At 45.6% G+C, this 24,492-nt stretch overlaps 1 protein-coding gene across 2 annotated transcripts in view; it reads right to left on the bottom strand.

The window, feature by feature from the left end:
- Nucleotides 1–510: 510 nt before the first annotated feature.
- Nucleotides 511–24,492, bottom strand: part of MRC2 (mannose receptor C-type 2) — a 214,878-nt gene continuing 190,896 nt past the window's right edge. For both annotated transcript variants that reach the window (XM_068261975.1, XM_068261976.1), the window contains 3 exons: nucleotides 9,413–9,592; nucleotides 4,393–4,419; nucleotides 511–2,833 (listed from right to left, as the gene is read on the bottom strand). In XM_068261975.1, the coding sequence (XP_068118076.1) occupies nucleotides 2,613–2,833; nucleotides 4,393–4,419; nucleotides 9,413–9,592 (428 nt within the window). In that variant the 3' untranslated portion in view covers nucleotides 511–2,612. The remainder of the gene's footprint in view (nucleotides 2,834–4,392; nucleotides 4,420–9,412; nucleotides 9,593–24,492) is intronic.

The raw sequence follows: 24,492 nt of genomic DNA, 5'->3' as shown, positions 1-24,492 counted from the left end.
GGGCCCTGGAGGGGTCGCAGCATGAGGGGAGAGCTATAGCCACATTCGGCTGGTAGGGGGGACGGACCCCCCTCCCCTCCCTCACCTCGGGCTCTGCGCTCCCCTCCAGCATCAATACATTTGGGTATGCAGGCGGCGGGCAGTGGCAGTTACATACCTTCCGTGTTAGTTCCTCTATCTAGCCTCTGACGCGACTTCCTGTATAAACAGGAAGTGGTGTCAGACACTAGAGGGAGGAACGTCCGCGCAGGAGCACACGGAAGGTATGTAACTGCCGCCGCCTGCATACCCAAATGTATTGATGCTGGAGGGGAGAGCCCAAGGTGAGGGGGGAGGACCGTCCCCCCTCCCCACCAAATGTGGCAGAGGGGAGAGCCCAAGGTGAGGGGGGGGGGGACCGTCCCCCCTCCCCACCGAATGTGGCCATAGCTCTCCCCTCATGCTGCGACCCCTCCAGCCCCCCCAAAACGGCCCGAGCAGGCCCGGGGGGGGGGGGGGGGGGGGGCTCAGAAATTCTGCAGGGGGGCCTAGTGGGGCCTAGTTACGCCCCTGGTCTGACCTATTACCATACCTCATCATTACAGGCCATGCTTTACTTCAACTTGGACACAAGTTAAATTTTTTGGATGTTCCCGCCCCCCCCCCCCCACTTCTGCAAAGTAGGACAGTGGAGCAGTTTAATATTTACCTGTCCCAGTGCTGCTTCTGCAGAAAATCCTCAAGATGAAATATGGCCCAAGGAAGGATGCAAAGCTTCCCCACTTACATTGACTTTATGGTAAGCTGCCACTTGAGTGGGATTAGCCCCCCCCCCGGCAATCCAAGAGGGAGCCCTGTGGTAATTTTGCTGAGGGGTCCCGTGGAGTTGTTGCCGCACCTGGCTCAAACTGACAATGTTTCAACTAGAAACCCTGTCACCGGTGTGCTCCACTGGAGGGGAAGGCAGTGTGCGGTCTTTCTCTTACGGCTTGCAATGATGCACGTTTGAAGCACTAGAGGGCCACATAAAATAGCAAGGGGGTCCTTGTGTTTGACACCTGTGACCTAGATGAACGGGTGCAAGATGGAAGTGTCTCCTGCACAGATCCATGGAAGAGGTATTTTCTTCCTGGTCCAGAACTGCTCAACTATGACATGCTGAGAAGGCATAGTAACAGCAAGTCAGCGATTTTTTTTTAGGTTCTTAGCAAGATGTTGTTGTAGAGAAGTAAATAGAACCTAAATTGGAAGTACAGTATTGCTTTCCTATTGATGGTAATAACAGGGTGTCACCTCCAAGGCCAGTGACAAAGCCATGCAAATTATTCCTTTATGCCAGTGGTCCTCAAACTAAGGCCCGCGGGCTTCCAATCCAGTTCTGCATCAGGTGACACTGCTGTCCAATTAGATGGCAGGTTGTCATCTGGGTATATTCACTGTCTGGTGCACAAAGAAGTTCTTTGGGCACCGCAAGACTGAATGGCTGCTGCTGCGAGTACTCCTCCGGGCATGACTGGAAGGAATCAATACCTTTTTTTTAACATAATTTTATGTATGTTCTGGCCCCCCCCGGCAGTCTGAAGTATGTTGATCGAAAAAGTTTGGGGTCCTCTGCTTTATGCCCATGTGGGGCAAACATGCAATTCATAGCACATAAACTGGCTTTATTGAACCAAGGTGAAAAGTGCTGTGCTTCCAGCAATACCCGTGGGGCCAATTCTCCTGACAGTTTTGTGGCCACTGTAGGCAGGGCCGGGCCGAGGCATAGGCTGGAGAGGCTCCAGCCTCAGGGCGCAGTGTAGGAGGGGGCGCAGTGTAGGAGGGGGCGCACAATTCATTCAGCTGTCATTCCTAATTGTGTTTGAAGCAGAAAGAAATAAGAAAAGGAGATACATGTCAGTGACTACAAGCCAGATAACTAGAGATTAAGGTGTTGGGGGCCCTGGGGGTGCCTCTTAGTCTAAGAGCAATCAGTGTGTGACAGCTGGGGTGGGAGGGATGGAGGGGCGCACTTTGGTGTCTCAGCCTTGGGTGCTGGAGGACCTTGTCCCTGCTCTGACTGTAGGTAATCGGCATAGCACAGAGCTTTGCCAATGAATCCAGAAATGTCCTCTTCTATTGAGCAAGTTACACCCTCTTTTGGATGTTGTTCCCCGCACCTTGCTGTCTAGAAAGAGGTCACATACATATAGTGACACACACTTTGGGAAACACTGGACTAGTCCAATCACTACATGAGAGATACAAGCACAATACTTTGGTCCCAATTTAGCAGTAAACATCAAAGTAAAAAGTTCATCATTGGAGTGAACGCAGCTTAAGCCTGACCTACCCTTCCCCATGTCAGGGAAAGGGCTGCTATGGAGAATATTATGGAGAGGAGGCTGCTGGGAGTATCATGGCAGCACTGTGTTACAGTTATGGCTTCTTGATGTCGGAGTAGCTGAAAAACAACCATTGCTCAGCAATGTATGACAGCCCCCAAATAACACTGACAGTGTACAAATTCATCTTCAGTAAAGGGGGCATCCAGCACCCTCTGTAATATCAACTACCTCGGTCACCAGGTAGTGGGAAGAATCAAAAGTCTTCAAAGACCCAATCTGTTAAAATGACGTCACTTTCATCCTCTCTTATTCCTGCTCGTTCATTTCCATATCTGAGACCAGTATATTCTTATCGGCCGATCCTCCTGGTCCGGTGCTGGCACGGCTGTATCTCGCACTCTCAAAGGCTCCCTGCTCGGCGGCAAGTTTCCGGCGTCGGTAAAGGTAGATGATAACCACAATTAAGATGCAAAGGGCGAAGGTGGAGAGCACTACTACTGCCACTGCTGTGCTGTGTGGCGGTAAAACTGCAGGAGAAAAAAACATCAGTATAAGTTTGGGTTTGAATGGAATTTGTACCAAAACAGTTAAAATGCAGCCCAGTTTACAGTGAAGCAGGACATGATCTGGTTCTCTCATCATATTGCTGATCGGGGAGATCTCCTCCTCGCTCACTGCCACCTATAAACAAGGGTGATCAATGGGGGTGAGGGCAGTGCCATGTTCTTGTATTTAACCTCCCTGGTGGTACAATAAATCCGCCAGGGAGCAGCGCAGCACTTTTTTTTTTTTTTTTTAAAGCATGTAGCTAGCCTAGCGCTAGCTACATGCTTCCCCCTCCCTTCGCTATCCCTCCCACCCCTCCGATCGCCGCCGTCGCTTTTACCCTGCAGGGAATCCCGTTCTGAACTGTAGGGGCTTCCCCGTCACCATGCCGACGATCGCGATGACGTCATCGACGCCGTGGCGTCAGCGGGTGTTCCGATCCACCCCTCAGCGCTGCCTGGCACTGATTGGCCAGGCAGCGTAAGGGGTCTGGGGGGGGGGGGGGGGGGCTCTGCGGCGAATCGGCGGGTAGCGGCAGCGATCAGACCAAACACGCAGCTAGCAAAGTGCTAGCTGCGTGTTTGAAAAAAAATAATTATGTAAATCGGCCCAGCAGGGCCTGAGCGGCACCCTCCGGCGGCTTACCCCGTGTCACAAAAGGGGTTATCGCCAAGGAGGTTAAAGGACACCCAAAGTGAAAATAAACTAATGAAATAAACAATTGTATCTATATTCTTTCTTCTAAAAATGTTAAGTTTTAACAGTTTTATTGTTTTTGCTCAATGGCACATTCATTGACGTAAGCCAGAGCTAAAAATCTGTTTTGCCGGAACCCGATTGGAGGATTTTAATACCGTGTAGTGATACCTATATTGATTTGATATCTCACAGTGTGTGTGGTGTTTAGGTGGTGGCAGAGAACCAAATTGATCGATCTCAGTTTTTTTTGCATAGGCTGAGGCTGGGCGATTATACTGCACAATTGAGTCGATCAGGTCCCTTTAGTGACAGCTAGCACTCCTGGTCAGGTAGTTGTTTTTAATGTGTCTGATTTTAATGTTTGTGATACAACATGATGCAGCCAAGGCATATAATAAAATATTTATAAGTGCATGAGACAGCAGATTTACTTATTGTGTGTTAAGAATTAATGGATTCCTTTTAGAAAGCAATCTATCGTTTTGGAACATTGGGTGTAAATCTGTAGGTGTATGGCCAGCTTTAGATTTTTTTTATTGCTTGAAATGGTACAAAACAATGTGGCTGTTGGCTGACCTGCCACCTGTTCAACAAAAATGTACCACTCTCCTAATTAACAGCCTGCTTAAGATTAATTATAACTTTATCAATGGGATAAGAGATGGTGAGACGGTTACTGGCTGCAGTGTTCTCCCCAGGTTCTTTTAGCCGGGTGCTCCACCCGACTAATTTTGGGGAACACCCGGCGGCTGTCATCGGCTCACCTCATCATCCTCTCCTATGCTGTAAGAACAGTTTGAAACAACTTTCTATTATGAAAACACTTAAGAAGAACACTTACTGGATTTCGCTGTTTTCTCTTCCTCCGCTATACAAGAACGTGTTTTGAAGAAAAAAGGGAGATAAAACAATTCATTATTTTGGGTTTGCTAAAAGTGCTTATCCTTCCAGTTAAAACATAAGTGTAGTTTAAAAAGTATCCATTAATTTCATTGTAATCATTAACTATATTAATAATAGTGGAAATGATGTCTGTCAATTATTTGGGCCAGGGATGCGATTAGAGCACACCTGAATCAGACCAAATAAAGTGGAGATTTACTTACCCGGGGCGTTTTCCAGCCCACTTTAGTTTTTCAGGTTTCTCTGTGTCCTCTGGGTCCCCAACATTGTGCCACTGCCCCTCTGGAAGATCTTCGACTAGAAGTCCAGTTGAAGGCCACTGCACATGCAAAGTCCCTTCCCCGCTCCTCCTCAATCACGCCTTCTTTCGCCTGGACCACATAACGCATGCGCAGTTGTACTGAGCATGCTCAGAATGCTCCCAATGGCAAGAGTGCGTTGAGAAGATGCACAAACAGGGCCATGAACGCACAATATCCTGTGACTGGAGTTCCAGTCATAGATCTTTCGGAGGAGGCAGCAGCACAATGGAGGTTACAGAGGGCCTTGAAAGACTACAAGAGGCTGAGAGAAGCCTCAGGTAAGTCTCTTTTGGTGTGCTTTAAAGGATACCTTAGCAGTAATTATTTTTCAAAAAGGGCGCCTAATGTATGTGGGGAGATGTGCAGATGCTTACTGCACCTCCCATGCCCTGGCGTCTCCCTCCGTTCTCCGATAATGATCTAAGTTCTTTCCTTCCTGGTCGGTGCCCTTCGAGCCACACATAATACGCTGCGCATGCCCAGTATTGGGTGCCCTCCGACCATGCTTAACCTCCCTGGCGGTAAGCCCGTGCTGAGTACGGGCTATGCCGCCGGGAGGCACCGCTCAGGCCCCGCTGGGCCGATTTGCATAATTTTTTTTTTGCTGCACGCAGCTAGCACTTTGCTAGCTGCGTGCAGTGCCCGATCGCCGCCGCTACCCGCCGATCCGCCGCTGTACGCGTCGCCGCAGCCGCCCCCCCCCCCCCTAGACCCCGTGCGCTGCCTGGCCAATCAGTGCCAGGCAGCGCCGTGGGGTGGATCGGAGTCCCCTTTGACGTCACGACGTCGATGACGTCGGTGACGTCATCCCGCCCCGTCGCCATGGCGACGGGGGAAGCCCTCCAGGAGATCCCGTCCTTTGAACGGGATCTCCTGATCTCCGATTGCCGGCGGCGATCGCAGGGGCTGGGGGGATGCCGCTCAGCAGCGGCTATCATGTAGCGAGACCTCGTCTCGCTACATGAAATTTTTTTTTTTTTTTTTTTTTTAAACGTATTTGCTGCCCCCTGGCGGATTTTGACAAACCGCCAGGAGGGTTAAAGGGGCACTATGGCGAAAAATTTTAACATTTAAAAAATGTGCAAACATAGACAAATAAGAAGTATGTTTTTTCCAGAGTAAAATGAGCCATAAATTACTTTTCTCCTATGTTGCTGTCACTTACAGTAGGTAGTAGAAATCTGACAGAAGTGACAGGTTTTGGACTAGTCCATCTCTTCATAGGGGATTCTCAGCAAGGCTTTTATTCTTTATAAAGATATTCCCTAAAAAGATTTAAACAATGATGCTGGCCAGTTTCCCTGCTCGCTACACAGTTTGTTGGCAGTTGGACAGAGCAACTAAATCCCTGAGAATCCCCTATGAAGAGATGGACTAGTCCAAAGCCTGTCGCTTCTGTCAGATTTCTACTACCTACCTAGTGACAGCAACATAGGAGAAAAGTAATTTAGAGCTCATTTTACTCTGGAAAAAACGTACTTCTTATTTTTATATGTTTGCACATGTTAAATTTTTCAATTCTTCGCCATAGTGTCACTTTAAGCCATATGGGGTCAGGGGGTGCGGCCACCAAGGGCCAAACCGGACTTTCTGCCCATGTGATGTGCAGCGTAGCATGTCCAGGTCGGAGGGCACCGACCAAGAAGGAAAGAACATGGATCACCACCAGAGAACAGAGGAAGATGCTGTGGCAATTTTGCTAATTGCTTAAAGGACAACTGTAGCAAGAGGGCTATGGAGGCTGCCATATTTAATATCTTTTAAACAATACCAGTTGCCTGGCAGCCCTGCTGATCTATTTGGCTGCAGTAGTGTCTGAACAACACCTGAAACAAGCATGCAGCTAATCTTGTCTGATCTGACAATGTCAGAAACACCTGATCTGCTGCATGCTTGTTCTGGGTCTATGGCTGAAAGTATTAGAGGCAGAGGATCAGCACAATAGCCAGGCAACTGGTATTGCATAAAAAGAAATACGTCTGGCAGCCTCCATAGCCCTTTTGCTCCCTTTAAGCAATTAGCACAGACCAATGAATGGAGTTCTTGTCCCTAAAATGGAATGCTCGCTGCCCATGCCCCTCTCTTTTTTCTCCTGTACTTCTCTTTCTCTCTTCTCCTACATACTATAGCTACTATCCCTGAAGACATTACAAAGCTACCATATAAATGGTATTGTATACTAGTAATTGCGTAAAGACCTTGATGGTGCTGTTTTCTTTACAATGAAAATTGTTCTACCAGCTAATTGAGCTTATTGCTAGTTCTTGTTATTTTTGTTGGAAGGCACTCCAGAATTGCACATAATTCAGAACATTCAGATTCCTGCTAGCCCATGTTAGTGAAGTGATTTTCAGTCACCTACCCATGTTATTAGTTAAATAAGTCATTCTAAGTGTGATTTTGATACCATTTATAATTAAAGAGACACTGAAGCGAGAAAAAAAAATTATGATATAATAATTTTGGTTGTGTAGTACGGAAAATTACTAGGATATTAGAAGCAAAGAAAATATCCTCATTTTTATTTTCAATTATATAGTGTTTTTATAACATTGCATAATTCTCTAATATTTGCAGTTTCCTTACTACTCAGCATTCTAAATGATTTTTACAGAGCAGGCTGTGAACTTTTGACCTGTCCTGAACTGTTCTCTGCAGAAGAAAAAGCCTGACAGCTGAGATAATGAACTTCAGATAAAACAGCTCTCTGCAACTTTGAAAGTCTTGGAGCTGAATGGCTTGTTTTGCATAGATAACAACTAGATTTTCTTAACTCTTCCTGTACTGGAAAACATATTAGACTTATGTCTCTGCTCCTAATGTTTTATTTCTTAGATGTACTACACATACAACTCAATATATCAATTCTTTTTTCGCTTCAGCGTCTCTTTAAGCGCCTTTCTGACTAAACAAACAATCTTCGGTAGGTTCATTTGATATGGATTTCAATAAAAACATTACAGCAGAAATATTCATATGCATATCAGTGATTTACTTTTTTGTGTATTTTAAAAATACAGTTTAATTATTGATGCAATAAAAAAAAATCAGTACACGTTAAAATAGCTTCAACCAAATCTAATTCCAATTTCATGGGAGAAGCTTAATTGTTGCCAGATTGCTGCTCCTGACCCCTTTTAGGAAGTGGGTAAGATACTCCAGAAACATGCCAAACGTGTGGTAACCCAAAAGGGTTGATTATACCCCATGCAGTGTTTGACCTTCTGCTGGAAAGTTATTCCTTATAGGTTTGTATTTTGGGTGCCTCCTATCTTGTTTAGCGGTTACTACTTTGGTCCTTCTGGGTCCCCTCCTTACATAGTTATATAGGTTGAAAAAAGACAGAAGTCCATCACGTTCAGCCAGAAACCCTAGTCCAATTTATTCTGGGTCTTGGAGAGCGACTGACACTAAGAAGACTTCCAGTAGACCCGAGTATTGACCAGGGGCGTAACTGGGACTCCTGCAAGACCCTTAAACTACCTGGCGTTATGATTATTTCCAGATTTAGGGTCTAAAAGCTGTTACATTTTTTTCACAAGCTTTTAGACCCTAACAGCAGGAATAAAACATATCAGAGAGAGAGATCTGCAGCAGCTCCTGCATATAACTCAGGCACGGGATTACCGCTCTGAGCTGCGGATTTCCGTCCCGAGCCTGACTCAGAATTATTGCTAAGGAGGTTAACCGCACCCCTCACCCTCCACAACCTTTCAGGATCAAATATTTGTGTCACATGACATGCAGGGACAGGAGCTGCAAGGAGTTATACTGTACGGCGCGGCTGAAGAGAGGAGTGAAGAGGTGTCACTATCTCCACTGACAGGTAATGAATGACTCTTCAGTTTCCGTTGCCATGCTCTGCATCTCACAACAGAGGCGGGCCCCCAGGCCTAAGCTTGTTTAAAGACTCAGCATGCCAGAGCTTTGAACTATAGCAATGGCTGAGCGTAATGTTACCCTCTTACTCCACCCACCGGAAGCCACTATGTTGTACGCTGCGCCATAACCTCCCCTCGCGTGTCTGTCCGCGGTGGGCTTATTTTGAGGCATTTTTTCTTTCCAATTCCCGGCGCTTTGGTGGGCGATTCTTTTTTGTGGTTAGCGGTTTCCGGCGCGTTTTTCCCGAGTGCTTTGGTAATTAACTCCCTGACGCAAGTCAGGAAGGGAACTCTTTGATCCGGAAAATAATAAATACAATGTATTTAGTCTTAAAAACGCGAACACAATCGCTCCACAAGGCGGTTTTGTGAGCGTTTTGCATTTTTCCTATACCTTCTATTGAGGTGGAATTGCCTCAAAAATGGCTCAAGCACCGCTTATGTAAACGGATCGGAAATGAACCGCTTAGATATGAACTATCTCATACAGAATTATTGTGTAAGCGCTTTCAGGGCGTTTTTGAAAAATCGACCACGCTTAAAAAAATAACAAAAACTCCTGCGGTGTGAACAAACCCTTACTGACAGCTTACTTCCCAGGCACCACAAAAGATGGCTTATTTAAGTTTCTACATCCTATTTATCAATATGCTATAAAGGCCAAACTGCAGCACATGGATATCCAGAAGGTTAGCAAGTAACAGCCACCAGTAACACAACAGCATTTCTCAAATTCCCCATGTGGCAGCTCTACGAATATGAAAATTCTGCTCACCTCTTAGTAGCTTGCATATAACCCCCTTGCTGATATTGGTACAAGAGCCCAGGCTCCAAACCCCATTGCTGCCTTCAATCCAGTAGCAGGAGTTGGGACTCAGCAGGCTGGGACCTGAATCTTGCTGCCCCCAGTTAGAATAATTCACTGGTGTGTTATCATTCCAAAGAAGAGAGCTTTCTGCAACATGGGAACAAACAGAATGTTAGGCAACAGCCACTCAAATAGACGTGTCATATACTGTAGATCAAATAGCTACAATCAAAAAAGCATATAGAAAACCATTTTTTTGTTCAATAACATTTTTATTGGAGGTATTTAAGATCACAGCCATCTATAACAATACATTGATATCGTAAATACAAATTTGCATAAACAACTCAATATACTATGAAAAGCCACATAACGACTAAATCTACTTGTTCCGTATGGTCTGATCACACTAGCTTTCAGACACAACTAACTTCTGATAACCCTACTATAGGACCAAAACCGGAATTCAATATCAAGGTACACCTCAAGTAAGATAAAAGCAAAAGAATGCTGAAAATTAAGAGAGGCTAGTATAGTTAAGATAAAAGAGAGAAAAGGGGGAAGAGAGGATCAGAATAGAGAAAATGAGAGAGAGAGCAGAGGAAGAAAGATAGGAGATAGTATGTTTGAATCTGGTAACCTTGGCTGGCCTTCTCCTAAGATACCACTAGGTGTTATAATCAAAGGGAAATCGTAACCAAAACCTTGTCAATAACATGTAATTTATCCTGAAATCTAGCAGTCAGGGGCTTTAAGAAAATTTCACCAGTTTTTGAGAAGGGCCGTTCAAATTTAGACATGGGTTTAGCCAACAAGCAAATCTCTGGTTTTTTAGGGATCACAAGATCCATTTGAGTCTTAATGCAATTGATGACTTCAACCCAGTATAGCTGTATCACCGGGCAAAACCAAAACAAATGATGCAATGTGCCTATATCGCCACAATTTCTCCAGCATGCTGGGGCACCACGGGGAACCACGTGGAGACTCACCGGTGTTTTGTACCATACCATAAGGATCTTGTAGAGATTTTCTTTCGACATGACACAAATTGACATTTTAGCAGCGCTCTGCCAAATGTTGGACCATGTTTCAGGAGTGGTTGAGGTTTGAAAAGCATATCCCAGTAAAGCATATATTTATGCTGGAAAATGGGGTAAAACTGCACTGGGTCATTAAACCAAGAGTACAACAGGTATATCAACCCTTTCTGAGTAGGGCCTTAATTCCAGATAGCCTCTAGCTCTGTTTTATGAGGGAACAAGAAAGTAGTTGATACAAAGCTAACAAAATGGCAAATTTGTAAATACTGTAAACGATAAGTATCGGTAAAATCCAAGCTATCCTTAAAGGAGAGAGGCTGGGGTCCCCGGCTGTCATGCGAACCAGTGTTTGTGATTATAAATTTCTGTTTTTGCAGCTACCAGGAAGCGGTTGACAGGTGAGTGGTTAGGGAGGGGACTGTGTGGGAGATGCCTAAACGCGGCGGTCCCTGTAATAGATGTAATCAATGATTACGTCCAACCAAGCCTCCCGCCTGAATGCTAATTTGTGCAGATCCTGCTAGATCGTTATGGCAGGCAAAGGGTGTATGACCGTGCACCTGATTGGCTGACTGGCGCCTGGTGGCCAGATAGAGGTAGGAAAACGCCTGAACTGGTAGTAAGCATTTGTGTGTGTTGCAGTGTGCATTCAGTTTGGAGGTGATGGGGGTGAAGTCCCTGGAGGTGAGAGAGCCAGGGCTCGCCCACATTTCCCTCTGTGTATCACATGGTGGTTTGGGGGCCCCGGCAAGTGAGAGAGGCTGGGGCCCCCGGCTGTCGTGCGAACCAGTGTTTGTGACTATCCTTAAAGAGGAACTGTAACGACAAAACGGCCCCTGGGGGGTACTCACCTCGGGTGGGGGAAGCCTCAGGATCCTAATGAGGCTTCCCACGCCGTCCTGCGTCCCTCGGGGGTCTCGCTGTAGCCCTCCGTACAGCCGTGACGCAATATTTACCTTCCTGGCTCCTGCGCAGGCGCTCTGATGGCTGTCGGCGCCGAAGTAGGGGGAAATACCCTTTCGCCGTCGGGTCTGCTCTACTGCGCAGGCGCAAGTTTCCGGCGCCTGCGCAGTAGAGCGGACCCGACGGAGATCGGGTATTTCCGTGCCGAAAGTCGCCACAGCGCCCCCGCTGGAGCCAGCAAAGGTAAATATTGAACTGACAGCCGGCTGTTCGGAGGGCTGCGGCGAGACCCCCGTGGGACAGAGGACGGCGTGGGAAGCCTCATTAGGATCCGGAGGCTTCCCCCACCCGAGGTGAGTACCCCCCAGGGGATCTTTTTGTTGTTACAGAGTCTCTTTAAATACATCAAAGGTGTATACTCTCCAAGTCAATGGATCCAGACAGTCAGAAATAAAGTGAAGATGTTTCTGATGCCATATTGGACCAGTCACGATATTTTGCGGAAGTAAAGTCATATGCCTACTCAAAGCAGATCATAGAAGATTAGAGCGGATTGATGAGTATAATCTTATAGCTGTAGAGTTCAAGCCTTCTTTACTCCACATAAAGGCACTAGGGTGACAGGGCTGAAAAGCATGAAATTCCATTTGGGCCTACCTAGCTTAAGGCCCCCATTCACTCCATGCTACCATTTGGGGGGGGGGGGGGGGGGGGGGGGGTGACAGGGGGCTGGGTCGGGTTGGGGGTGAAGCTGCCCATGCCGAATAGATTTCAATAGGGCTCACTGCACCGGAATTAAAATCATATGGGGATACCATATTGGTAGAACCGAAAATATATAAACAATCTTCAACAATTAATTCATTTTAAAGGCTGCCATACGGCTAAACCAAGAGGTATGGTAGTCCTCCCATTTCCTCAAGTCAGCCATAATATGGGAGATTACAGGGATGACATTATGGTGAACCAATTGTGAAGTACAATGCGATATGTAGATACCCAAGTACTTCAAATGGCTTTGCTGCCATCTATAAGGAAACAAAAGCTTCAAATCAGCCATACATGGTTCTGACAAGTGAAATGGAAGGACCTCTGGTTTATTTGTGTTTATCCTATAATGAGAGACCTTTCCGTAGCTGGAGAGCTCTGCGTGTAGTTTGGATGAGATAAGGGGATTTGTGAGGGATAACAACACGTCACATATCTTGAAGTGAAGTCTACCCATCCGGATACCCGTAATATCAGGGCTGTCCCTAATCCTCACAGAAAAACATTTATTGATAAACTACAATGTATCATTGAAAAGTCGACCCCGATATTTGACCATCTTAAGCTGGAATTTATTATTGACTCAAGTATACCCAGCAAAGTTAAGGGCTGCACTTGGGGGCCAGGAAGAATTAACAGCTGGACTTAGGGACCAGGAGGGGTTAATGACTGCACTGCATACAGTATTACAGCCATTAACCCCTCCTGTCCCTAAAGTGCAGCCAATACCTTCTCCAGGCCCCCAAGTTCTGCAATTATTCACTCCCTTTTATACAGCCCAGTATATTCCCCCTCCTGCACCTTTCCTTATTAATTGTTGTGGCCAGGACTTTCAGATCTGTGTTTTCTTGGCACTTCCTTAAAGCGCATCCGAGCTGAAAAACTAACTATAACAAGTAACTTGTCTATATATCTTATCTAAAGTTTAGATAGTTTACACTGCATATCTAGCTGCAAACAACTTCAAAAGTTTATGATTATTTATTCCTGTGATACGAGGGCAGCCATGTTCTGTTTGTCACATTGTCACAGACAGAGGGCTGGCACTGCTATTAGCTTGCCTGTGTGTAAATTCAGTCCCCTTTCCTCCTCCCTTCTGCCCTTGAAATCAGTGGCTAGTAACCTCCTCCTCCTGCCCAGCTCCCATAAGCCCTTGCTATAGTGCCAAGGCACAAAAGGAGCTGTGGGCGAGGCTTGTTTAGTTTATAGGTAATTAGAGTATTAAAACAAAACAAAAAAAAGTATTTGGCTCGAGGAATGCCCTATAAACTATATGAAAGGAACACAATTATGCAATGAGTAAAAGTTTATCTCGGATCCACTTTAATCAAGAAAGAGTCACTTGCCACTCAGTAAACTGCTGCAAATGGGAATGTCACAGTTTACACATTACTCAGTGTTGCTCATAACTTGTGTTTAAGTCAACCCCCATACTTTCATTTGGAGAGTCAGACACAAATTTCTAGACTTATAGTCGACTATATACTGTAGTACATCAAATTGGGATTCTTGCTTTGTATTTTATTATTTTGTAAAGCAAACTGTTACTTAAGAGAAGAACATAAAAATAAATGAATGCAAGGATCCGTGTTAAATAGTAAATTCAAACAACAGCTAATTTAAAAATGGGAGTAGCCCCATTTAAATAAATATATTGAAATAATCAAAAGGGCACTAAGTGCATTTAAAACACCACTAAGTGACAATTTATTAAAAAAGTGTGTGCAATAACAAGAATAAATCGACAGTCTAGACATAGTCTATTTATTCATTTATTCTTGTTATTGCACACTTTATGTTAATAAATTGGTACATAGTGGTGGTTTAAATGCACTTCTTTGATTATTAAAATAAATGAATTACCTCCTGTGCTACTCATCATCATTTCTCCACATCAGCACAGGAGCTGCATTAATGAGATAATGGACATCTGTGTATTCAGGCTCCTGTTGTCTTTGAAAACCACTTGTTGTGTGACGGGTGTTCTTTCAAAAGTTAGCTAGTCTAAGGTATTTAATTTTGTTCTGTCTTAGTGACAAAAGGCCAAATTCTCCAATAGTTTCTTAGGGCTATTCTATGTGGGCAACCAGTGGAAAATTGCCCACATGCCTTAACGTATAACGAACAGTATCACTTTAAGACAGATGCTGTACCATCTTTAACTAAAACAGTAGTGCCAGGCTTCCAGCAGTTACCACAACAGCACATCTCAAATTGCTAGCTAACCCTATGTCTATAATGTGAAGACATAGTACACTGATAAAAAGAGTGGCACTCGTAGCTGGGGAGATGGGTGCCCAAGCCTCAATGGATCCTCGCATCCAGGAATCCTATCCAGAAGTCAGAACGATGATGGAGGCTGGCACATCCAAAGTAGAAAAGCTCTTTATTGTAAAGACATTAAAAACAGTGGCACTACAGCAACAGCCCGCTGTTTCAGGTGTCAGCCCTTTCTCAAGCTGTTTCAACCACAATCACTGAGTCAAGCACGTATACTTAAATACTGCCCACCCTCAGTAACATCCAATAGATTCAAATCCCCAACAGCCAATCAGTTACCTGTATTGTCCTGCGGACCTGAGTGAAAACATGTCTCTGACCTGCAAGCGCAGCCTCTATGGCATTCACCTGAGGCTCTGTATCGTCATCACGCCTAACAGACGCCTTATCCGGCTTCCCATTCGCCGATGCAGGTACATGTGACACCATACTACATGACGTCACCACGCCGGCGCCACGCAGTATAATGTGAACACATGCATGTGAATCCCCCGCAAGCAATTGTGCCGCTAAGTGAAGAAATATTTACATGTAACTAAAGCTGCCTGCAATAGAGGTCTGTGCAGCTCCAAGCTGCTGCCAGAGTGTCTTATCAAACTGGCTGCATCTAATAACAGCAGCTGAGGTTTCCATCTCAAGTAATCTGCATTGTCACAGCCCTGGCGACTCTCTCTGCCGCAGCCCTGGCGTCTCTCTGCCGCAGCTCTCGCAGCTCTCTGCCGCAGCCCTCGCAGCTCTCTGCCGCAGCCCTGGCAGCTCTCTGCCGCAGCCCTGGCAGCTCTCCCTGCTGCAGCGCTGGCGCCTCTCCCTGCCGTCTCTCCCTGCCGCAGCCCTGGCGTCTCTCTCTGCCGCAGCCCTGGCGTCTCTCTCTGCCACAGCCCTGGCGTCTCTCTCTGCCACAGCCCTGGCGTCTCTCTCTGCCGCAGCCCTGGCGTCTCTCTCTGCCGCAGCCCTGGCATCTCTCTCTGCCGCAGCCCTGGCATCTCTCTCTGCCGCAGCCCTGGCGCCTCTCCCTGCCGCAGCCCTGGCGCCTCTCTGCCGCAGCCCTGGCGCCTCTCTCTGCCGCAGCCCTGGCGCCTCTCTCTGCCGCAGCCCTGGCGCCTCTCTCTGCCGCAGCCCTGGCGCCTCTCTCTGCCGCAGCCCTGGCGCCTCTCTCTGCCGCAGCCCTGGCGCCTCTCTGCCGCAGCCCTGGCGCCTCTCTGCCGCAGCCCTGGCGCCTCTCTTTGCCGCAGCCCTGGCATCTCTCTGCCGCAGCCCTGGCATCTCTCTGCCGCAGCCCTGGCATCTCTCTGCCGCAGCCCTGGCATCTCTCTGCCGCAGCCCTGGCATCTCTCTGCCGCAGCCCTGGCATCTCTCTGCCGCAGCCCTGGCATCTCTCTGCCGCAGCCCTGGCATCTCTCTGCCGCAGCCCTCAGGTCTCTCTGCCGCAGCCCTGGCATCTCTTTGCAGCAGCCCTGGCATCTCTGTTGCAGCCCTTGCATCTCTCTGCCGTGGCCCTTGCATCTCTCTGCTGCAGCCCTTAAAATACTGAGACATCACCGTGTTTGTACATATGGCTGAAAACTCTGAAAGAAGAACCTTGCAGCTGCCGCTTCTCTGCACAAAGGAGGTTATTAAAAAAAACCAGGATGATTCAGCTTGCCAAAGTCATATAAAGGCCGGCTTCACTTATAACAGAGATGTGCTGGATCCTGATGAATTCTAGTAGCTTCTTGTATCTTTTATTTATAAAGTGTCATCATACTACACAGTGCTGCCCAGGAGGAGATCAGGAACTGCCCATTCCAGAAAACAATGTGACATTTTCAGGTGACATTTCCTTCAAATACTTTTGTCTTTTCTCATTCTCACAGGACCAGAACAAAACTGTCTAAAGTGTAAACAGCAATTCAAATGCGTACATGTAAAAGGAATACACAATAATTTTGGGCGCCGACTATAGCCACTAGTAGAATATTGGTAAATATTACAGGTATAATACTATGTAATTACGATATTAAAATATCAGTTATTTTTTCAGATATTTAACTATTGCCTAACCTGACCCATTCTCACTTGAACTATGAATGCATAACCCTAACCAACCCCCCAACTGATGGCTAACCCTAACTGTCCCTCCCTTAGACGTAGTGGACCCAGTGCCCCCTATTTTATTGGGCACCAAAGGGTGCCAGAGATGCTTGGGTACCAGCGAAGGCAGTGTGGATATTGGTGAGAGATTGTGACTGGGAGAGGGATGGTTAGGGTTAGGCATAATTTGATGGAAGGGGGTTTGGTCATGGTTAGGCATCTATAGAGGGAGTGTCCAACTGAGTATAAGTATTGTGCTCATAAGTTTACTTACCCCGGCAGAATTTATGATTTCTTAACCATTTTTACAGAGAAAATAAATGATAAAACCAAATCCTTTTTTCACTCATGGTTAGCGGTTGGCTGAAGCCATTTATTGTCAAACAACTGCACTTATGCTTTTTCAATCATAATCACTACAAGAACTACCCAAATGACCTTCATCAAAAGTTCACATACCCCAATTCGTATACTGTGTATTGCCCCCTTTGAAATAAATGACAGCTTAAAGTCTTTTGTGGTAGTTGTGGACGAGGCTTTTTATCATCTCATACAGTAAAGCTGCCCATTCTTCCTGGCAAAAAGCCTCCAGTTCCAGTAAACTCTTAGGCTGTCTTGCATGATCCGTACATTTGAGGTCTCCCGAAAGTGGCTCAGTGATATTGAGGTAAGGAGACTGAGATAGCCACTCTAGAACCTTCACTCTATGTTGCTGTAGCCAATGACAGGTGGACTTGGCCTTGTGCTTTGGATCATTGTCTTGTCATGTTGGGATGTCCCATGATCAGCTTCCTGGCTGATGAGTGCAAATTTTCCTCCAGTATTTGTTAATAACTTACTGCATTCATATTGCCATCAATTCTGAGCACATTTTCAGTGCCTTTGTAGCTCACGAAACTCCAAAATATCAGCGATCCACTACCATGTTTCATAGTAGGAATTGTACCTTTCATAATAGGCCTTGTTGACTCTTCTCCAAATGTAGCATTTATGATTGTGGCTAAAAAGTTCAATTTTAGTCTCATCACTCTAAATGACTTTGGGCCAGAAGGTTTGAGCAGTGTTCTCCCCAGGCTCTTTTAGCCGGGTGCTCCACCCGGCTAGATTTGGTGACCACCCGGCTGTCATCGGTTCACCTCCTCATTTCCTCCTATGCTGTAAGCACAGTTGCCCTGCATTATCAACTCGCCCCACCCAGCTACTTTTTCATGCCACCCGGCTACTATTTCATGCCACCCGGCTGGAAAAAGATTCTGGGGAGAACACTGTTGAGGCTTGTCTCTGGGCTGTTTGGTATATTGTAATCGGGATACTTTGTAGCATTTTTGTAGAAATGGCTTTCTTCTGGCAACTTGACCAAGCAGCCTATCTTTCTTTAAGTGCCTCCTTATTGTGTATCTTGAAACTGCCAGACCAGATTTTTCCAGAGTCCTGTATTTCACATGAAGAATTTTTGTGGGGTTTTCCTTGCATCCCAAACAATTATTCTGGCAGTTGTTGCTGAAATCTTACATGATCTACCTGATCGTGGTTTAGTTTCAACAGAAGCCATCATTTTCCACTTCTTAAAGGAATACTTAAGTCACCTAAAAAAAATGACTTTTACTCACCCGGGGCTCCCCTCAGCCCCCTGCAGCTGAACGGTGCCCTCGCCGTGTCCCTCCGATGAGCCTGGACTCACCGGCGGCCACTTCCGGTTTGGCCGTCACCGGCCGACAGGCTGGGAACGCGGCTCATAATCCGCGTTCCTGGCCGCAACAGCATTATAGAGGGCGCTATTGCGACTGGGGACGCGGATAATCAGCCTCGTTCACAGCCTGTCGGCCGGTGAAGGCCAAACCGGAAGTGGCTGCCGGCGAGTCCAGGCGCATCGGAGGGACACGGCGAGGGCACCGTTCAGCTGCAGGGGGCTAAGGGGAGCCCCGGGTGAGTAAAAGTCATTTTTTTTTAGGTGACTTAAGTATTCCTTTAATTTGAGTTTGAACACTGTTGATTGGCATTCCCAATTCCTTGGATATTTTATAGTATCCCTTTCCTGTTTTATAGCTCAGCTGCCTTTCTTTGACATTTCCTTTGCTTTCCCCATGACTTAGAATCCAAAATCATCAGTGTCGCACTGGATGAAAGATGCAAGGGTCTGTTAGGAGCCCAGAAACACCGTTAACTTTTAAGTTTTATACACACCTACCAACTATCTGTTTAACTATCTGCCAAACTAGTCTGTTAAGCCCCATACAACTTTTGTTGTGAAACAAGTAAAAAGAATTTTGCTATTGCTCAAACAGCTGATAAGACGGATAAGAAGTCAATCCAACTGTTGGATTGACTTCCTATCAGCTCTTTAACAATAGCAAAATACCTTTTTTAGTTGTTTCAACTTGTTTCACAACAAAAGCTGTTTGACAATTGTGCTGCATAAAAGACCGCTGTTGAGCGTGTGAATGGGGCTTAACAGACAAGTTTGGCAGATAGTTGGACAGATAGTTGGTAGTTTTATACACACCATTACAAGCAAACAGATCACAGGTGAAGACGGTACCCTTTATCAGCCATTAAAACCTGTTGTGTCAAGTTGTGTGCATGTTATCTGGCCAAACTCCAGGGTATGTAAACGTTTGATCAGGGTCATTTGAGTAGTATGTGTACTGATCAGGGCTGTGGAGTCAGTACAAAAATCTTCAGACTCCTCAGTTTATGAAACCATGACTCCAACTCCGACTCCGGGTACACAAAATGGCTCGGACTCCTCAACTCTGACTCCTTAGTCTAATACTTACCAGGGCTGTGAATTTTGTTCAAAAATCATCTGACTGACTCCGGTTGCCCAAAATTGCCCCTACTCCAACTCCGACTTCACAACCCTGGTACTGATTTTGATTTAACCACTTTACCCCCGCCCGTACGAATTTCTCCGTCCCTTTTTCCATCCTTTAACCCCCAAGGACGGAGAAATCCGTACTTTCCGCGCTCCCGCCGCTGCCCGCGCTCCCGCTCGTAAACACGCCGCCCGCCGCTAGTAAACACGCCGCCCGCCGCTCGCCCGGAGATCAATGAATGGGAAAATCCATTCCCGTTCGTTGATCTAAGCCCCGCAATGATCTGCTGCTCTCCGATGAGCAGCGCGATCATTGTGAAAAAAAAAAACACTTACCCAGCCTCCTAGTACTTCCTCCAAGAGTCCGGAAGGACGCTTGGAGGTCGCATTAAAACAAAAAGTTACTGTGGCCATCTTGTGGCCAAATAGTAAAACTACACCCTAAACATTTTTAACATACAAATAAATTACTTTTACACAAAAAATTAACTCATTACCTCCCACACTCCCAAATTTTTTTTTTTTGTAATTAAAAAAAAAATTAAAAAATTTACAATAAAAAAAAAAACATAGTTACCTTAGGGTCTGAACTTTTTAAATATTTATGTCAGGAGGGTACAACACTGTTACTTTATAAACTATGGGCTTGTAATTAGGGATGGACGCAAAACTGAAAAAAATGCACCTTTATTTCCAAATAAAATATTGGCGCCAAACATTGTGATAGGGACATGATTTAAACAGTTTTATAACCGGGACAAAAGGGCAAATACATTTCATGGGTTTTAATTACAGTAGCATGCATTATTTAAAAACTATAATGGCCGAAAACTGAAAAATAATGAATTTTTTCCCACATTTTTCCTATTTTCCCATTAAAACACATTTAGAATAAAATAATTCTTGGCATAATGTCCCACCTAAAGAAAGCCTAATTGGTGGTGGAAAAAACAAGATGTAGTTCGTTTAATTGTGATAAGTAATGATAAAGTTATAGACGAATGAATGGAAGGAGCGCTGAAAGGTGAAAATTGCTCTGGTGGTCAGGGGATAAAACCCCTCAGTGGTGAAGTGGTTAAAAAGAGTAAACAGTTGTTTGCCAGTAAATAGCTTCAACCAACCACTAACCATGAGCGAAAAAGTGTTTGTGTTGTCATTCATATTCTCTGAAAATGTGTTAAGAAATCATACATTCTAGTTGGTATGTAAACTTATGAGCACAGCTGTAGGTGCCCCATGTTAATAGCTGCAATTACCGTAGCAGCCATAACTGGAAATTTCGGTGGCGGAGGCGTCAGGTAAAATAGTTGCTGCCAGTGCTGCCTGCTATACAAACTGCAGTGTTGGCTATTTGTAGCTGCAGTTTGTATAAAGAGCAGCCTAAGCGCCCGCTATTTTATTGGATGCCTCGGGTGCCCAAATTTACAGTTATAGCCTCTAATCATGGCTATTAACATAGGCACCTGTAATTACCTACTTTGAATTTAAATATCTAACTACTAAATCTGCCACTCATCCAGTGTGCTCTTCTCCGCCACCATATGGGCTCAGTGACTAGTCTGCTCTATTTAACCCTACATTGTTACATCACTATTATGTGTACCATTGTTTGATGCTATAATGTCCGTGTGTAACGCTGTTTAACATTGTAATCTCTCCCCTATCTATTGTATAGGTCTGAGTAATACATTACTCAGCTCTTTATAAATAAATTTTATTAATAATGAATATAACCCATAATTATATTTCATGATTGCTTTAAGTGACAGTTTAGCTGCTCGGCAGAGACGACAGCAGCCTATTCTATTCCACAGAGATAGGGAGGAAAAACAGAACAGGCAGCAATGATTGGAGACGAAACACCAACACAATGGAGGACTGCTATGGCTGGGTGGCACTAGTACACGTTAGATCAGGAATGGGCAACCTTGGCCCTCCAGCTGTTAAGAAACTACAAGTCCCACAATGCATTTGCCTTTATGAGGCATGACTGTGGCTGTCAGACTCCTGCAATGCATTGTGGGACTTGAAGTTCCTTAAAGGAATACTATCGATGTATGCATTTATTTTTAAATGCTGTATGTTGTAGCACACATTAGGGCAAGTACTAGGAGCAATTTGATTCCTCACACAGCTGTTCCTCTCAGCTGTAAAATCCTCTGTCAGTTTTGGCGTCAGTGTTGGATACAAAATGTATCTAATACGGATGGCTCCCAGAGGGCTAGACCATGTCTCTGCAAAGGGGAGTTGCTATCAACTCCTCAGTTTATTGTTTAATTATCACCTTGCTGAAAGAATCTTGTTGATATGGTGGTAAGGGGTTAAAGTGAATGTTTACCGGTTTAAAAAAGAAAAAGTCAGATACTCACCTAAGGAGAGGGAAGGCTCGGTCCTAATGAGCCTTCCCTCTCCTCTCCCAGTGCCCGGTCCCGCGCAGGATCCCCCGTGGCAGTATTCGACCAGTTCGGTCAAATACTGCCACTTCCGCATGCCGAAGGGAGCTTTCGGAAGCCTTCGGGAGCACTCGGGCTCCCGAGGATGCGGCCGCTCCATACTACCCATGCGCGAGCGCCCTCTATGACGCGCTCGCGCGTACGTAGTATGGAGCGGCCCGTCTTCGGAAGCCCGAGTGCTCCCGAAGACCTCCGAAGTCCCTGCGGCGGCGGACGCGAACGAGGGAGCCAACGCAGCACCGAGGGCACCGGGAGAGGAGAGGGAAGGCTCATTAGGACCGAGCATTCCCTCTCCTTAGGTGAGTATCTGACTTTTTTTTTTCCATTAGCGGTACCCATTGGCTTTAAAGATTCTAGCAATGTGTGTTTATTATCTTTGCTTCTCTTTACTGATAAAGATACTAATAATGCTAATTGTAGACAGTGGTCTGCCCCTCTCAGCAGCTTGTAAAGTGGATGCAGCCTGGAGTGAATCACCTCAAGCAGGCAGCCAGTCTGAGTGTAAACACAGACTAGTGTTATAGCTTAGCTATATTCCAGCAATATTACAGCTCATTTAGTTACCTGTTACCACCTCAGATCAGCCTATTTCTCCTCATGTCTGCTGCATGCTGTGAGTGACACAGTAAAATATGTTGTGAGCTGTGTGACAGAGTAACCAAGCAGCTTAGGGTGACCCAAACTACTATGAGCTGTGTGAGAAATGAATTTTTAAGCAGGGATAGCGAGAGAGAGACCTGGGTGAATAAATAAAGTGCCCCTAGCACTAGTGGTAATGTGTACACTAATATAGAGTATTAAAAAAAAAAGTCGTTTCAATCGATAGTATTCCTTTAACAGCTGGAGGACCAAGTTTGCCCATGCCTGCGTTTGATTGGCCCAATAGGCTGCCTGTCACATGTCTCACAATCTAAGTACGGGGATCACGTCTTAAAACAGTCCTACAAGACCCGACAGGATTGGGGTGGGATTTAGGGAGCGACTGCTACATACAAAGGAGTGCGCAGAGGATTTTTAACTTGCGCTGCTCAAATTAAGCTGCGTTGCTTTATCACCACAGCTTTATGAATCAAGACCAATGTTTCAATAAGTACCAAGACCCCGGTACGCTCCTCTGAAAAGTGGTGTGCTGTTCTTTTACTGCTCACAATGATTGACATCTGAAGCTCTCAAGGCCACATAAAATGGTGAGGAGGGCTGCATTTGGCCCATGGGCCTTGAGTTTGACACCTGTGCTCTAATCAGATCCCATCTTGACTACTGTAACACCTACTCTGTGGTCTACCAAAAACCAGACTGGCACCTCTCCAGTCTCTACTGAACTCTGCTGCCCGCTTCATCCACCTCTCCTTCAGCTCATCTGATGCAGCCTCTCTCTGACAATCTCTCAGTTGGCTACCTAATACCCAAAAGATCCAGTTTAAACTCCTCAACCTATCATACAAAGCTCTACATAACTTGTCACCTCCATACATTTCCTCCATCCCACCCGGAACCTTCACTCCTCCCAGGAGACCCTCTTGTCCTCTAGCTTAGTCACATCCTCTCACTCCTGCATACAGGACTTCTCACGAGCATCACCTCTCCCACAGCCTGTCTGTCATGCTCTGAGCCTTGAAATCTTTAAATACACCTGTTTAGAGAAGCCTATCATTTGCACATATGTGGCATTGGAAGTTTACTGCGTCATCCACTAACCCCAGTGTTTCCTTCCCTAGTGTCTCCAACCCACTGCCCTCTATATTGTAAGCTCACAAGGGCAGGGACCTCCTCCTAGTGTTTCTGATGTAATTTGTCATATGAACGTGTACCGGTATGGATGATGTCTCAAACCCCACATCAGCTATGTATGTATTTGTAATGCTGGATGCTTGTATATGTATACATGTTCACCATTATTTGTTTTGTGCTATGTACAGTGCTACAGAAGATTTTGGCACTATATAAATAAAACATAATAATGCTAGAGCATCTATAATTTATACCTATGCTCCATAATTCTGATGCTGGAATTCCTAGGTCTGTTCTACCTTCTCCTGACACTGTTTTTCCTACTTTTCTGGTAACATTTTATGGATGTGATGTTTTCTAGATGATTTAGCACTGCTTTTCTTGATAAAGAGGCACATGGTTGCTACGAAATGGTGGTTATAAGTTTGCCAAAGAAGGTGAAGTGAGGAGCACCTTAGCATAGGTGGGTGTGCCTCAACCCCGTACCAGTGTCTCTTGGGACCACAGTAGTCAAGAGGATAGATGGGTCGGCACCACCAAATTGTAAATAAAGCTATTTTATTGAATACAGCAGTTATAAGTTTGTAGCATGAAATAAAGTTTTTATGAACCATACTTTTTACCAGCCATTTACTGTTTTATTACTATGGAAGAAGTAAGATCCATAGGTTTGAGCACCCACTGGAAGTGCTAAACCATATGGAGTGCATTTTTATCAACCTCCTTTATTCCTCCATAGAAGCAGACGAGTCACTAGCCTGTAAGCCAGTAAAACGTCTGTATAGAAGTCGGGCTGAAATGTCACCCAGGGGATCGAGTCCCGAACCCTGCAGCGACAGTAATTGCATGTGTGTAGGTAGCTTAAGATGCAGGAGTACTTAACCCTCCTGGCGGTACGCAGTTTCTGAGGCTGCGTCCGCGGGAGGTATTTTTTGAATTAAAGTTGTTTTATCCGTGGTAGCTAGCCTAGTGCATTGTTCCCGA

Source organism: Hyperolius riggenbachi, chromosome 12, assembly GCF_040937935.1.
Source record: "Hyperolius riggenbachi isolate aHypRig1 chromosome 12, aHypRig1.pri, whole genome shotgun sequence".
Taxonomy (NCBI): Eukaryota; Metazoa; Chordata; class Amphibia; order Anura; family Hyperoliidae; genus Hyperolius; species Hyperolius riggenbachi.
The sequence above is the reverse complement of the archived record's forward strand: the minus strand, read 5'-3'. Positions and strand labels throughout refer to the sequence as shown.